This window comes from Amblyomma americanum, chromosome 1 (assembly GCF_052857255.1).
Source record: "Amblyomma americanum isolate KBUSLIRL-KWMA chromosome 1, ASM5285725v1, whole genome shotgun sequence".
In the NCBI taxonomy this organism is placed as follows: Eukaryota; Metazoa; Arthropoda; class Arachnida; order Ixodida; family Ixodidae; genus Amblyomma; species Amblyomma americanum.
This window is the reverse complement of record NC_135497.1, coordinates 161,467,545-161,484,080: the sequence shown is the minus strand read 5'-3', so window position 1 is coordinate 161,484,080 and position 16,536 is coordinate 161,467,545. Positions and strand designations below refer to the sequence as shown.

The 16,536-nt window shown below is 44.7% G+C and overlaps 1 protein-coding gene across 1 annotated transcript in view; it reads left to right on the top strand.

Annotated features, from left to right (window-relative positions):
- Positions 1 to 561: 561 nt before the first annotated feature.
- LOC144114069 (uncharacterized) overlaps positions 562 to 16,536 on the top strand; it is a 34,276-nt gene continuing 18,301 nt past the window's right edge. Inside the window, exon 1 of the mRNA XM_077647527.1 lies at positions 562 to 892. Within this exon, the coding sequence (XP_077503653.1) occupies positions 764 to 892 (129 nt within the window). The 5' untranslated portion in view covers positions 562 to 763. The remainder of the gene's footprint in view (positions 893 to 16,536) is intronic.

The window sequence follows — 16,536 nt, the reverse complement described above, 5'->3', positions numbered from 1 at the left end:
TTCACTAAACCACATTACTTGGGAATGTCTTAGCTCACCAGGGGCTAAGGAAGAAATAAATAGTTTTGAAGCCTGGGAGGCGCTGCTGCGGAGCGAGGACCCCAACGCGCAGCGCAAAGCCACCCGCGTGGCGGCTGAGGCCGTGAAGCATCAGCTACACCGTCCTCAGCCGACGGCCTCTTCTCCTAATCGGGCTTAGGCTTCGGCCGAGCCTGAGAGGGGGTAGGGAGACCGCCATCTGCCGGAAATAAAGTTTTTCTGAACTGAACTGAACTGATCTATCTCCGGTAGTACGTCTACGGTATTAAAAACCGCTGGTCCGACGTACAGTATTGTCTGAATATCCTAGATATCCTGGCGCCATTCCTGCTAGTCACTTCTATCTGTACGGAAATGGAGTTTAGGGCTCCAGTTTATACTTTATACGATTTAAATGGCAATCATGTTACAGGATATATCCAACAAAACTTATTCTTCCTCTCACGAATTTAAATTTCGCGCTTTTGAGCAGTCAGGGAAGCCTAGGGTATCTAGAGCGCTATACCTAGGGAAAGCGACGCTTTTGCAAAACAGGCTGACCAAACGGAGGGACGGAGCACCAAACGTAGTTGGCTTTTCGATGCGTGTTGATACGGGGGCGACGCCTACGAGAATACTTATTCGTTGCCTGGCGGGCTGCTCCTCCTGGCCGTGAACAGTTCACAGAAGTTATCCCACGAAGCAGTAAGAACTGTTTAATTCACTGCCAGTTCAACGCCGCACAATGCCTGTGACTGTCACGCAACAAACGACGACCGTTTCTTCATCCGGTGGGAATGAGAGGCTGGCATTATGCGCTTTCAACTTCGGCTACCTGAAAACACCTGATGGCTGGATCAAAATAGCTCAAGTGGTAAGTGAAAATTGCTTATGAAATACTTCTAGCTCCATGTGCGCGAAAAAGAAAGCGAGGCGGCGAGGCGGCGACGCGGCGACGTTCGCTCCGTCGCTTAAGTTGATTGCCTAGGTGCAAGTTGGTAATTGATTTTTAGAGCATGTCTGGTGCAAGAACTAAAAAAAAAAACGATTTAAAATTCAGTGCAGCTATGCAAAGTGGTTTCGCTATTCAAGCTGCTTCAGAATTTACCCAAAATATGTGGCAGTGGTGTCTTATGCTGTAAAGTGTGTGGCAAGATAATCCAAGACAGCAATACATTATTTAGAGTGTGGATATTGTTTTCAGTTATTGAGAGAGTTTAACTGCGCCGAGCTGGTGTTGATACTATCAATTATTTATTTCTGTGAGACAGTGCGGACGAGGTAAAAAGTGGCACAGCGGTCATCCCCTTCAAAAAACAGTGGGTCATGTATCAGAATACTTAATGGCAACCTTAAGCAGCACAAAATAGATTTACATAATACTATAATAATACATGAAACACACAAGGTGGCTGTCCTGCAGTGGGCGTAGTCAGGCAGCTGCTGCTGATGATGATGAATACATCAGAACAAATTTTGAACATGACATAAGTAATAGGACACACAAATACAAAGTAAAAAAGAGGAGTATTCTAGTCATCTATACATATAAACGGCGGCTACGAACAAATGGCACGAAAAGGAACATATGTAGGAAGGTCATAACACATGAAACACATGTGAGGGGAAAAAAAAAAATCTAACAGTCACTGAAGGTAGTCGCGTTATCAGACAAATAAAGAATATATACCTTAATATACGTGCTCGCGATAGTCTATCCTGTGTGAAAAACTGAATGATGGTAGCAAGATTCTTCTAAACTGTAGTGCTGTTTAAAAAGACATCCTTCAAGGGGTACCAAGTTGTTTTTGATCAGTGCCGATTAATCTGATTAAATGGATTCCTCATGCGTTCCAGAGACCAGTGCCAACAGAATGATTGAAATCGGAGCATGCAAACGAAAGTTACTTCACTTAGAAAACTTGAAAATATTAGACGAAAACGTGTTTCACTTGCCCATTTCAGTCACGCAGTGGTGAGATTGGGCGCTACCAATCAGAACTGCGCCTAGCGTACACACAGTAGAAGCTTGCCTGTAATTGTTGCTTTGATAGTCCCCCCCCCTGCCCCCCGTGTGTGCACCATAGACAGGGCGAGGGTGACTTACTCTATAAAGGAAGCTCCCTGATCTTTGTTGGTAGGATTCTAAGGCTAACACCAGTCTCCCTCCCACCTCCCGCTCTCTCCCCTGTCCGGCTTCTCTCCATTTTTGGGCAAGGTGTTTCCACTGGCTTCTGTTTCTCTCTTTTTACTGCCTTCTTGGTGTGGTTAGAATAGCGCTCGCCTTCACGAAAGTTTGAAGCAAAATTGAAACTGTCGTCCCTAGCATTATTCTTATTAGTTTTCATTTGCTTTCCGTGCTTCTTTTTAGTTTCTGTGCCATGCGAAAAGCTGAAGAGACATATTTTGGTTCCATTTTGTGGGTATAAAGGAACTAGGTTCAAACTGGACGGCCATCCAATGAGAAAGGCAGCGCCCAACCTGGATGCCACCTCATTTCCACTGCCAAAAATGGCCGCCATGTTGCGGGCACCATCGGCTGGAAACAAGCATTTCTAGAGAAGATTAAAATAAAATGAAAATGAAAATTGGGTTTTGAGGAAAGAAAATGGTGCAGTAAATGTCTCTCATCTCGGTGGACACCAGAACTCCACCTGCCCTGTAAGGTAAGGGAGGAAGGTGGGAGTGAAAGAAAGCAAGAAAAAAGTGCTATAATGGAGAGCTCGGAATAATTTCGACCACCTGGAGATCTTTAAAATATTCAAAATTGCAATTTCGGCAATCTCTTTGGGCATTCAGGAGTCACATTTCTTACTTTGTATACAAAGAATAAAGACCTCGTGCTTGGTTTGTGTCGCAGGGCACCTTTCAGCAGTTTCTTACTCAGCCTGAAGCGTCAGTGTTATTATTTCAATGTGTGTTTAATAGCTGAAGAATGTTGTAACGTCGAGTTTGCATCACTTAATTTGAGCGGTGAGGATAAATCTTCCAATGTACTGGATTTCATGTGTCATGACTTGAGTGTTGTTTAATGGAAAGTTCTGCTAGGCTCGTTAGTATATTATTGTTTTTGCATTCTGTTATCAGTGCTGAACATAAATCATAGTGATAGATGTCTTCTACCTATATTATTCCTAAAATTAGGAAATGTTCATCTTTATTGCTATGATATGGCGAGTATGTTATAACAGTAATAATTTTGCGTTCTAACGTGGCAAGTTTTTGTATGTTGTTTGCTATAGTCGTCCCCCAGATCATAACACAGTAACTTAAGTGGGATAAGAGCAGAGAATTGCACAGCAGCAACATTGTTTTTGGGAGAAAATCTGTGCTTGTATAGAATGCCTATCACTGACGGAAGTTTGGATGATATATAATCTATGTGCTTGTCCAAGGACATTTTTAGTAAATACAACTCCCAGAGTTCTGTTCAGGCACGGTTTCTATGCCTATGTTATTTCTGTTCAAGGTAAGTGTGAGAGCTGGTGCAACGTGCTTTTCTTTAGCACAAAAGATGATCTGTTTTGTTTTAAAGTGATTAATAGGCTGGCCCTCGTACCTTTAGACAACATTGAATTGGCTATACTAAGCAGTTCTTCACAGGTATCATAAACACAAAAAATACTTGTGTCGTTGGTGTAGACCACGAACTAAGCCCTAGCACCAATGGTAGCAATGGCTGTCAAATACAAGCGACTCAGGCTAAGAGGGAGGCCATAGAGGAGGGCTCCAGATAATTTCGACCACCTGGGGTTCTTTAACTTGCACTGACGTCACACAGTACACGGGCCGCTAGCATTTCACATCCATCGAAATGCGACCACTGTGGCCGGGATTGAACCCGCGCCTTTCTGGTCAGCAGCTGAGCACCATAACAACCGAGCCACCGCGATGGCCTGTTCAATTATATGTTTAATAGTAAATGTCCATTTATGCTGTCCTGAGGAATCCCAAGGTGTACCTGTGCTTTTATATGAAGAAAAACCATTCGCATCAACATACTGAAAATGTTTTGAAAGATATGATTTGATTAGATCTAGTGGTTTGTTACGAATAACATAAGACGGTAATTTTTCAAAAAGTAATTTTGGTTTAAATAGTCAAAGGCCTCGGTGAAGTCAATAAGTATACCTAGTGCAAAATTCATTTCCATATTCTTTAGTATGTATTCCTTCTGATCTAGTAGAGCGAGTTGTGTGGAATGAGTTTTATAATAATAATAATTGGTTTTGGGGGAAAGGAAATGGCGCAGTATCTGTCTCATATATTGTTGGACACCTAACAGGGCCCCGTAAGGGATGGGATAATGGGATAAAGGAGGGAGTGAAAGAAGAAACGAAGAAAGAGGTGCCGTAGTGGAGGGCTCCGGAATAATTTCGACCACCTGGGGATCTTTAACCACCTGGGGATCTTTAACGTGCACTGACATCGCACAGCACCCGGGCGCCTTAGCGTTTTGCCTCCATAAAAACGCAGCCGCAGCGGTCGGGTTCGAACCCGGGTTCAGTACCCGAACATCTTAACCACTGAGCCACCGCGGCAGGTGAATGAGTTTTATGGAATCCATATTGTGGATCAGTTATGAAATTGTATTTTTCAAAGTAGGATTCAAAGGGCACCAGAATTAGCTTTTCAAAGGTTTTGGAAAATACTGGTAAGATTGAAACCGGGTGGTAGTTATTAAGTTTATTGAGATCACTCTTTTTGTAGATAGGTTTGAATTTCGCTAATTGCATATCTTTAGGAAAAGTACCAGAGCAGCAGAACTGAGACAAAGGTTAAATATGTAAGCCAGAATTGGTGGTACCGTATTTACTAGAATTTAGGCCGGCCTTGATTCTAAGCAGACACCCGAAAGTTGAAGGCCAAATTTTAAAAAAAAACTTTTTTCGAATGTAAGCCAGCCAAAAAAACAATTGAGAACGACAGCAGGAACAGCACGCAAACTGCACCTGTTTTCGTGAACCTGCTTCCGCTCACTCGTCCTCGTCATCGCTGCCCTTCTTGTCACGTGCCCATGCCATCACACAAAGAAGAAACGAGGTCAAAATGGTAGCCAGTGCTTGTGTTTGCTTTTATCGGCATAGGCTACTGATAGTAAAGGCTACAGTGCCATATTCTGTTAGCGTTTCGTGAGGACGCCACCTGCGTGATACTTCTTTTTCGTTTTTATGTGTTATCGTATTTTATTAATACAAAGAAAAAATCCCCGAATCTAAGCTCACCTGAGTTTCGTATCTCGTGTTTAAAAAAAAGACTGTCGGCCTAGATTCAAATAAATACAGTATAACATTGAGAACAGACTTTACCGGTTTTATTTGTATTCCCTGTGCATCGCACATACTTGAATTTTTGAGCTGCATAAATATTACGTATACTTCGTTGGCGGAAGAAGGAGAAAGAAATAAACTGTTAGATGACTGCACGTTAATTGAATAGTCACTGCCATGTCGCACTGGACACTGGAAGATTTCTAAAATGGTCATTAAATGCATCTGCTAAAGCAGTATCTTATACTATTTTACCATTTATTGTGAGTTCAGTAGAAGCTGGTATTGATGACCGGCCAAGTACTTTGCTAATTCTTCTCCAAGTAAGCTTGCAGTCTTCTTTAACTGCACTGAACTAACTTTTTAGGTCATAAGTCTTACTTTTTCTAATTTCTTTGTTTAGGCAACGGGCGCTACAGTGACTCGGTGGTTATGGCGCTCTGCTGCTGACCCGAAAGACGCAGGTTCGATTCCGGCTGCGGTGGTCGAATTTCGATGGTGGCGAAATTCTAGAGGCCCGTGTACTGTGCGATGTCAGTGCATGTTAAAGAACCGCGGGTGATCGAAATTTCGGAGTCCAGCACTACAGCATCCCTCATACATAGCCTGAGTCACTTTGGGGCGTTAAACACCATAAAATCAAAACCCTCCTGATTCACCAGGACAAAGTCAAGAGCTCGGCGAGTTGGCAGAGATTCATCATGAATTGCAATGCAGAGCAGACAAGATATACCGGCATCCCTCATAGCCTGAGTCGCTTTGGGATGCTAAACCCAATAAACAAGCAGACAAGATATACCATCTTTGCCAAAAACAACCAGGCTGCAGTGACCATAGAACAAGCAAGCTGGTAGAGGAATGGCAGTGGCATGGTCGCTGCTCTTGTTGGCTGCGAGGAGAAGCTGCATTAGTGAACCTGTTCCATCACTCTCCTCCTCTTGATGATATTAAGTCTCCTGATATCGTAAGAAGTGGTAACGGCAGCCTGGTTACTTTTGGCAAGGACGGCACATGTGGTTACTTCCTCTGTGTGCATTTTGCCTGCTTTGCACTGTAACTCATAATAAATCACCAGGGCAAACTGGAAACTTGCCTAGGTGAGTTAGACCACATTTGATATTGATCATAGTGCCTGCAATGAATTGTAACATAGTCAGACATCTTAAGTCTTTCAAGTAGCCCTTATATTTGTGTAAGGTCCTCCGGGAGTTACATTGCTGCTGAAGATGAGTGTGTAGTTCTCCAAAATGTTTCGCAGCTATTGTGTCTTCTCTTTGCCTTAGTGGATTGTGAAGATCTGGGAGTTTTGCTTTGAACACTGTTTGGGCATGTGCAAATGAGGCAACAGGCGACAAGATGCAGTTAGGCACATTGTTGTGCATTTTTTCCTATAGTAAGAGTAACAGTGTCAGGACAGAATTGTTCTAAGTGCCTGATATAACAGTAATTAAGATGCATGTGTTACAATTATTACCCCGCAGGGGGGCATCTGCAGCTTGCAGGCGTCAGTGAGTGGCGACACCGCGGGTTCCCGAGCATCCGCAGGGACATCCCCACAGGGGGATGATGGTGAACCGCGCATCACCACGGACCCGAGCACCCGCGTTTCGCCGTGCGTGGCATCGCCCTGTCCGGGGAAAAGGGGATCCTGGTGGTTGAGCCGATGCCGAGCGTTTGGACCTTTTAAGCCCCCTCGGCGGAGGCAACACACCACTTTGGCCCCAGCTTCCTGTAGACGGCACATACGGCCTGACCCGACCGGGGGAAATCGGCAGTCGCCTTTTCCTGTCCTCCCCTCCATCTTTCACTTTCCTGTCTCTTTCTCACAACTCTCCTATCTCCTACTCACTTCCTGGTTTTTCTTTTTTCCTGGCGGCGAGGATTAACCTTGTGTGACCAACTACCCTGAGTTGCGTCATATTTGGTTATAGTTGAGGTGTACAGCTGGCGTGGGCAAGACTTGCTTCCAAATTCCTGTCCCGTCCCCTCGTTGGACTCCGTGGTGGGTGGCTGGCACCATGACCAAATAACTACCTTTTTTTATGGCTCTCCCCCTTTCAAAACCAGATCACTCTCTCAAGAGAGAGCGGAACGAAGCAGAAGATTTTTTCTCTAAAAAGAAACAAGCATTTTCAAAGTTCATGTTATTCACAGTGAATGCGAACAAAAGCAAGCCCGAATAATATCACCATTTCTTGTGTCCAAATGTTTAACAGATGCCTTGGGCCCTGGTTACAAGTTATCAAAAATGGCCAGCGGCGACCTACTCCTTGAACTGTGTGAGAGCATCCAGGGCTCGAAACTGTCAAGCATTGCTTCCATAGGGGACATCCCTGTCTCCGTGACTCCCCACCGATCCCTTAACACAGTCCGAGGCGTTATCTCAGAAAGTGACTTCATCCATTTAACAGAAGCCGAAATGCTTCAAGGGCTCACCGACCAGAATGTGATTGATGTTATTTGAATCAAAATCCGCAAGGACAATAAAGAAATAGACACCAAACACATGGTCCTCACATTTAACACCAGCACTTTGCCCGAAACGATCGAAGATGGATATCTGAAAGTCAATGTCAGACATTATATACCCAATCCCCACCAATGCTTCAACTGTCAAAAGTTTGGCCACGGCTCACAGACCTGCCGCGGCTGCAAAACCTGCGCGAAATGCGCCTCGAAGGACCACCATTCTGAGGAATGTGATGCAACACTGCGCTGCGCAAACTGCGAAGGAGACCACGCTGCGTACTCCAGGGTGTGTCCGTCCTGGAAAAAGGAAAAAGAAATCATCACCGTAAAGACCAAAGAAAACATTTCATTTAAAGAGGCAAGGAGGCGTTTTGCGCTTACCAACACATTCTCTTTCACAGCAAAACCAAACTTCGCTAATGTGGTGCGCAGGGGCATAGCACCACAAAGCACTCCGGCACCTGCCGAGGCCACTTCTACCGAGCCAATGGCAGGGCCCTCCACGCCCCAGGCAGCGACAGCGAAGGCTGCTCTGCCACCATCAAAGCAGGGACCGCCGGTCCATGGGTCGGCATCCCGCAGGACCTCCCCCCATCGGGAGAAACCTGAAACTAACACAACCGCGGCTGCGCGGTCCTCCAGCACCTCTGTTGAGGTGATGGATACAACACCCATTCCGCCTCCATTACAGCGGCGGAACAGCTCTCTTGAGCGAAAAAAAGACAGCCCCCTCATAACGGGCCCACTACATAAATAAATCCCCTTTCATTTCCTTTCAAAAGCATAAACATGGCTTTTTTAATTCAATGGAATTGCAGAGGACTTATGCGGAATTACAGTGACATAACACATATTTTAGGGTCAATGTTACCCATAGTTTTATGTCTTCAGGAGACCAATCTTGGTCCACAACATGTGCATATCCTGAAACATTATAAAACTTTTAGACACGATTGCGAGCAGGCAAATCGACTCTCGGGAGGCGTCGCAATTGTCGTCCAAAGCGGCGTCCCTGCTCAAAAACACAAAACTTGAGGCAGTTGCTGTTAGCGTCGTTACCTACAGAACAGTAACAGTATGTTCTGTATATCTTCTCCCGCACATCACATTAACAATCGAAGATTTAGAAAGCCTGATTGATTAACTGCAGGAGCTATATCTGGTAGTTGGCGATTTTAACGCTCACTCCCCATTTTGGGGAAGCGAACTATGTGATTCAAGGGCACAAATCATCGAAGATTTTATCCTCTCAAATAATATCTGTCTTTTAGATACAGGAAAAGCCACTTATTGTTGCCCAAGCTCGGCAAAAATGAGCATGCTCGATTTAGCTTTCACATCACCATCGCTTTTTAATGATTTTAAATGGGATGTTTTAAATGACCCTCTGGGAAGTGATCACCTACCTACTATCATCAGCCTCTCATCGTCTACTCCAGTCATCCCCACAACACCACGGCGCTGGAAACTTCACCTCGCCGACTGGTCACTTTTTACAGCAAGTGCCACACTAGAGAAAGAATTTTGTGAAGACCTCAGCATAGACGAAATTAATGAAAAGTTTACTACATGCATAATATCGGCCGCTACACTAGCCATACCACAAACAACAGGACTTGTACACAAAAAACATAAAGTATGGTGGACACAAGAATGCACATTGGCAAAAAAACAACAAAATAAAGCTTGGGGCTCTCTGCGTCGGTATCCCACAGCGGAGAACTTGATTGCCTTTAAGAGGGCCAAGGCCAGAGCGCGATTCGTTCGAAGAAATGGCGAGAAATCCTCGTGGCAGAAATATGTATCCTCAATAAACAGCTCAATAACCTCAAAAAAAATGTGGGAAAAGGTTCATAGATTCAGTAGTGACCATACCCCTTTCATACTTCCCCTACTGACTACACCTGGGACACAAACATCATTAGAAGAACAGGCCAACATACTGGGCGAGCATTTTGCTGAGTATCCAATTCGTCCAATTACACAAACACGTTCCAGAAGTACAAAGCAATAGCAGAAAAACAAAAACTCCCATTTGCAGCAGGTATGCACGAGGACTACAATCAACCCATCACACTCCAGGAATTGATTAGGGTATTATCTTCTGGCAAAAAGACAGCACCAGGCCCAGATAATGTGCATTACACTATGCTTGCCCATCTCCCTGAGGCTGCCGTACAGGCATTGTTGAAATTCTTTAACAAATATGGACAACTGGGAATATACCTGAGGAGTGGAAGAAAGCAATAATAGTACCTTTTCTGAAACCTGGAAAACCACCAACAAGTCCTAACAATTACAGACCGATAGCCCTCACCAGCTGCATTGCTAAATCTTTCGAAAGCATAATAAACATTAGACTGACCTCCACACTTCAATCTCGTCGACTCTTAGATGTACGTCAATGTTGATTTAAGAAAGCATGCTCGACCACTGATCACCTTGTCCGCCTAGAAAACACCATCCGGGAGGCATTCATCCACAAACAGCACTGTATCGGGGTCTTCTTCGATTTGGAGAAGGCCTATGATACCACGTGGAAGTTCGGCATCCTCCATGACCTAGCAGAGCTAGGAATCCGCGGCAGGATGCTGAACTGCTTGAACGACTTCTTGACTAACCGCCGTCTAGGAGCAACTCTGTCAATGACATTTACCCAAGAGAATGGCGTACCCCAGGGGTGCATTTTAAGTACGACACTCTTCATAGTAAAAATGAATTCTTTGGCCGAACTAATACCCAAGTCCGTAATGTATTCAGTTTATGTAGATGACCTACAGATAGCATGCACTTCTTCCAGCATACTGTCCTGCGAGAGACAAATACAAATCACACTAAATAAACTGGCTGCTTGGGCAGAGAAAAATGGATTCAAGTTCTCTCCCCAAAAAACAGTAGCTGTTCTGTTCTCATTACGACGAGGCCTACTGGTCGATCCCAATCTGTGCTTGAATCAAACCACACTGCCAGCCAAACAGGAACATAAATTTTTAGGCGTCACTTTTGACAAGAAACTTACATTCCTACCACACATTAACAACCTTAAAAAGAAAGCATCCCAAGCCCTCAATGTATTAAAGGTACTCTCGCGAAAACGGTGGGGGTCCCATAGAGCATGCCTATTACAAATATATCGCTCTTTGGTGCGCTCGAAACTGGACTACGGGTGCATAGTATATGGTTCAGCAAGAGCATTCTACTTGAAACGACTGGACCCTGTTCATAATCTTGGTCTGCGCCTATCAACTGGAGCATATAGAACATCCCCGGTAAATAGTCTTTATGTTGAAGCTAATGAGCCCACACTAGAGGATAGAAGAGTCACACTTACATGCACGTACATCCTAAAAACCCGTTCTCTTCCTAAACATCTCTGCTATCCCATTGTTACCAAGTGCCCATCTAGAAGATTATTCAATAATAAACCACATTTTATCAGGCCACTAATAATGCGCTTTGAAGATAAATGTGAAGAGTTAGCAGTGCTGGACGCCCTACCGAATATTGCACAAAGACATGAATATCTGCCACCATGGTACAACCACCCTTCGGTGTGTGACTTCACACTGGCACACGTAAACAAAGAGGAAATGCCACACGAGCACATACTGCAAGAGTTCTTTGCACTACATGAAAAATATGACACCTACACTGAATTTTACACTGATGGCTCAAAAACAGTCATGTCGGAAGTGCAGTAATTCAAGGAAAAAACGAAAAAATGATACGACTGCCACAGTATGCATCGGTATTTACTGCGGAGTGTTAAGCCATCCTCGTAGCTGTAGAACAAATAGTAAAACAAAACAAAAAATAGCATCATTTACACCGATTCACTGAGTATGCTCAAAGCGCTGCACTCTACAAATGCTGCTGAACCCATAATAGGAAAAATCATACATAACATAATTAAAATCACAAAGCAAAAACATAACATTATATTCTGCTGGGTCCCCAGCCATGTTGGAATTTTAGGTAATGAGAGAGCAGATGCTTGCGCAGCACAAGCTCGAATTGGTCATATAAAACAAGTTAGCATACCACAGAGGGATTTTTCTAAATTACTGCACAGTAAACTCAGAAATAAGTGGCAGATTGCATGGGACAAACAGACAAACAACAAATTACATTCTATAAAACCCGTTTTGGGAGAATGGAGATTATGCAAACATCAGGAGCGTTTTACAGAAGTTATTTGTGTCGACTACGCATTGGACACACACACCTTACACGCAACTTCTTACTGACAAAAAAAGACAAACCTCTCTGCGAAATGTGTGGCGATGAACTCACGGTAAACCACATTTTAATTGTATGCACAAAACTGGAACAACTGAGGAAAAAATATTTCACAACATTCTACAATGAATACATCCCGCTACACCCCATGTTACTTTTGGGAGATCATACACTCGTTGATTCTCAGAGAAGCCAATGTTTTAAACAAACTTTAGATATAAAAAGCGTAATCTTTAACAAAAGCTCTAACCGTGTGTTGGTGCATCATAGCCTCAGTTGCTTTTGCGCCATTAAAATCAATATAACTAACTAACTAACTAACTGTGTTACAATTATTGGATGCTGCCAATTGTTGCTGCTGTTACAAGCAGGGATTGAGCCTTCACTATTTGACAAAACATGCCGGAAAAGTAGTACTTGCTGTTTGAAAATTGTGCATTCCGTTTATCATATAAAGTGCCAAATTTAGGAATTTTTGTGGGCGACCAAACTGGTAGAAAGCAGGCCTGTGTGACAGTGCAGTGTGTGTGTGACTCAATATATGCCACAGGTGAGCAGAAATTAGCTCGAGAGTATATTTCAAAAGCATTACCTGTTGGGCTAGTTAGTAATATGCTGTAATTTTCATATCTTCAGTGCAGAAGGGTGAGGACAAAAATGCCCGTGTTTGCCTTTTTTTGTCGGCCTCATCCTTTTGCGCTAAAGATATAAATATTAATTGCTGAAAGTGCTGTGCAGGAAGCTGATTAACTTCAGGGAATCTGTGAACATGCAGACAGGAAAAGAGCACAACTGTCAATTAGAACAGGGTTTAAAAAAGTACAAAAAAGTACATTCAGGACATTATTGGTAGGCACAGGTTCCAACAATTTATAGATGCAGAAGTCTACATCAATTGATTACTCATAATGGTCAGTAAGCACCACAGAACAAGTGCAGAACACTGCGGAAGAGCTGTTGAATGACTGAAAAAGAGCCCCATTTTGCAAAAGTTACAGGTTGAATGAGAAGGTGCACTATTTATGGTGATGAGCAAGGAAATGATTTGTTGACTACCAGAAGGAAATCTCCCCGCAGGGGGGCGCCTGCAGCTTGCAGGCGTCGCGACGGTGAGTGGCGACACCGCGGGTTCCCGAGCATCCGCAGGGACATCCCCGCAAGGGGATGATGGTGAACTGTGCATCACCACGGACCCGAGCACCCGCGCCTCGCCGTGCGTGGCATCGCCGTGTCCGGGGAAAAGGGGATCCTGGTGGTTGAGCCGATGCCGAGCGTTTGGACCCTTAAGGCCCCTCGGCGGAGGCAACACACCACTTTGGCCCCAGCTTCCTGTAGACGGCACCTCCGGCCTGACCCGACCGGGGGAAATCGGCAGTCGTCTTTTCCTTATCCTCCCCTCCATCTTTTACTTTCCTATCATCTTTCTTACAACTCTCCTGTCTCCTCCTCCTTCCTTGGTTTTTTTCCTTTTTCCTGGCGGCGAGGGTTAACCCTGTGTGGCGAACTATCCTGGGTTTCGTCATATTCGGTTATAGCAATGGTGTACAGCTGGCGTGGGCAGGACTTGTTTTCAAGTTCCTGTCCTGTCCCCTAGTTGGGCTCCATGGTGGGCGGCTGGCACCAAGGCCGAAGAACAAAATTTTTTATGGCTTCCTCCCTGCTTAATAATGATCGCCCTCTGAAAAGAGGACGGACCGATGTCACAACACAGTTTTTCAGCAAAAAGAAGACAACTTTTCCGAAGTACCACATCGTCCACAGTAAAGAAACAGAAAAGCCAGCCAGACAAATATCCCCGTTCCTTGTTTCAAGAGTTCTTACAGAATCCCTGGGCCCTCAGTACAAAGTCACAAAGTTGGCTTGTGGTGACCTCCTCCTCGAACTGCTCGACATAACTCAGATTTCAAAGCTTGCAAACATTGAAACTTTTGGCGATATTCCTGTCTCTGTTACACCGCACAGATCATTGAACACAGTACGTGGTGTCATCTCAGATAATGATTTCCTGCACCTAACAGAGGAAGAGATGCTTGAAGGACTGAACCCTCAGAATGTTACCAACGTCCACAGAATTACAATCCGCAAAGACAACAAAGAGATTCCGACAAAACACCTGGTCCTGACGTTTGCCTCATGCACCCTACCCGAGTCAATCGAGGTAGGCTATGCAAAAATCTCCGTTCGCCCTTATATCCCCAACCCTAGACGCTGTTTCAAATGCCAGAAGTTCGGTCATGGCTCCCAGAGCTGCCGCGGCCGCAACACCTGTGCTAAATGTGCCTCCAATGACCACCAATCAGACGGCTGCGACGCCGCGCCACGCTGTGCAAACTGCGAAGGCGAGCACGCTGCTTACTCAAGGTCTTGTCCTGCCTGGAAAAAAGAAAAGGAAATCATTACAATAAAGACAAAAGATAATATCACTTTTAAAGAGGCAAGGAAGCGTTATGCAATGTCGCAAGGCACTTTCTCCTTAACACCCCACACAAACTTCGCCGATGTGGTGCGCGGGCGCGGCGCATCACACCGGTCTCAGGCACCTGCCCAGTTCACACCTAGTGAGGCTGAGGCAGGGCCATCCGCGCCCCTGGCAGATGCAGCGAGAGCTGCTATGCCACCCCCAACAACGGGCCGGCCGTCCTCCAAGTCGGCAGCCCGCAAGGCTTCCCCCGTTCGGGAGAAGTCTACCACCCCCCTGCCCGCGGGTTCCCCGCGGAACTCCAGCGCCTCCATGGAGGCGATGGATACAAGTCAAAGCTCGCCTCAGTCGCAACGGCGACGGGGCTCTCTTGACCGGAAAAAAGAAAAAACCACGATAACAGGCCCTCAACAAGGAGGGACCTGAGGTCTCAAAACACTCCTCCTTAAAATAATCATGGCGTTCCTTATCCACTGGAACTGCCGTGGAATTTTAAATAACTACAGCGATGCAACAGATCTCCTACGCTCTATGTCTCCTGTAGCACTGTGCCTTCAGGAGACCAATTTGGGACCTTTACAAAAAAATATTTTTAAGAATTATAAAGTCTTTCGCCGTGACCGTGAGCAGGCAGATAGGCTCTCTGGAGGTGTTGCTGTCGTTGTTAAGAGCGGTGTTGCAACACGTGAAATCCAGCTGCAGACGAATTATGAAGCCATTGCAGTCACCGTCATTAGCTTTAAAACAATTACCTTATGTTCAGTATACCTTCAGCCACACCTCACAGTAACACTTCATGACCTAGAATCACTTTTTAATCAGCTACCAGAGCCATATCTGGTAGTTGGGGATTTTAATGCACACTCCCCTTTCTGGGGGAGTGAACAGACAGACACTAGGGGCCGTATATTAGAAGATTTTATTCTGTGCAATAATGTTTGCCTACTCAATACAGGCAAACCCACATATTGCTCTCCAGCCTCAGGAAAAATGAGTTGCATAGATTTATCTTTTAGCTCTTCTTCCGTTTTTACCGATTTTAAGTGGGATGTTCTCGATAACCCGTACGGAAGCGATCATCTTCCGGTAGTGATTAACTTTTCATCACCACCATCAGTCATCCCTAGTAAACCACGCCGTTGGAAACTACACCTAGCCGACTGGCAACTATTTAGAGAAAAGGCTAGCCTGGAGAAATTATTTTCAAACAGTCTTAACGTTGACGAACTGAATGAAATTTTTACAAGCTGCATTATTGATGCTGCGTGCCAAGCTATTCCGCAATCGTCAGGAATAGTACGACAAAACAACAAGGTATGGTACACGCAGGAATGCCGGGGAGCAAAAAAGAAGCAAAATAAAGCTTGGGGAGTTTTTCGAAGATACCCAACTCAAGATAACCTCATCAACTTTAAAAAGACGAGAGCAAAAGCTCGGTACATCCGCCGAAATGCCGAAAGAACATCATGGAGAAGCTACGTATCATGCATAAATAGTTCAGTTACGTCCAAAAAAATGTGGGAACAAGTCCACAAGTTTAACAGAAGCTTTTCTCCTTACACAATTCCTTTCTTAACAGCTCCAGGTACACAGACAAATATAGAGGAACAGGCAAACATCTTGGGAGAACATTTCTCAAACATTTCTAGTTCTTCACACTACACAGAAACATTTTTAAAGCATAAACATGCAGTGGAGAAACATAGACTTCCAACAACGGGCTGCACAAAAGAACCGTACAATGGTTTAATAACACTCCAAGAAATAAACGAAGTTCTCTCGGCCGGAAAAAAGACAGCACCTGGCCCTGACAATATACATTACGAAATGCTAGCACATCTTTCCCAGCAATCTGTGGAGGCGCTCTTGAAGTTTTTTAACCAAGTGTGGGTGCTCGGAAGATTGCCGAAAGCCTGGAAGAAAGCAGTTATTGTTCCATTCCTGAAATCTGGAAAACAACCAACATCCCCTACTAGTTACAGGCCGATAGCCCTTACCAGCTGCCTTGCCAAATCATTCGAAAGTGTGCTGAATAAAAGACTAACTTTTCTGATTGAATCTCTTGAGCTTATTGACATCCATCAGTGCGGTTTTAAGAAAGCATGCTCAACAACAGACCAC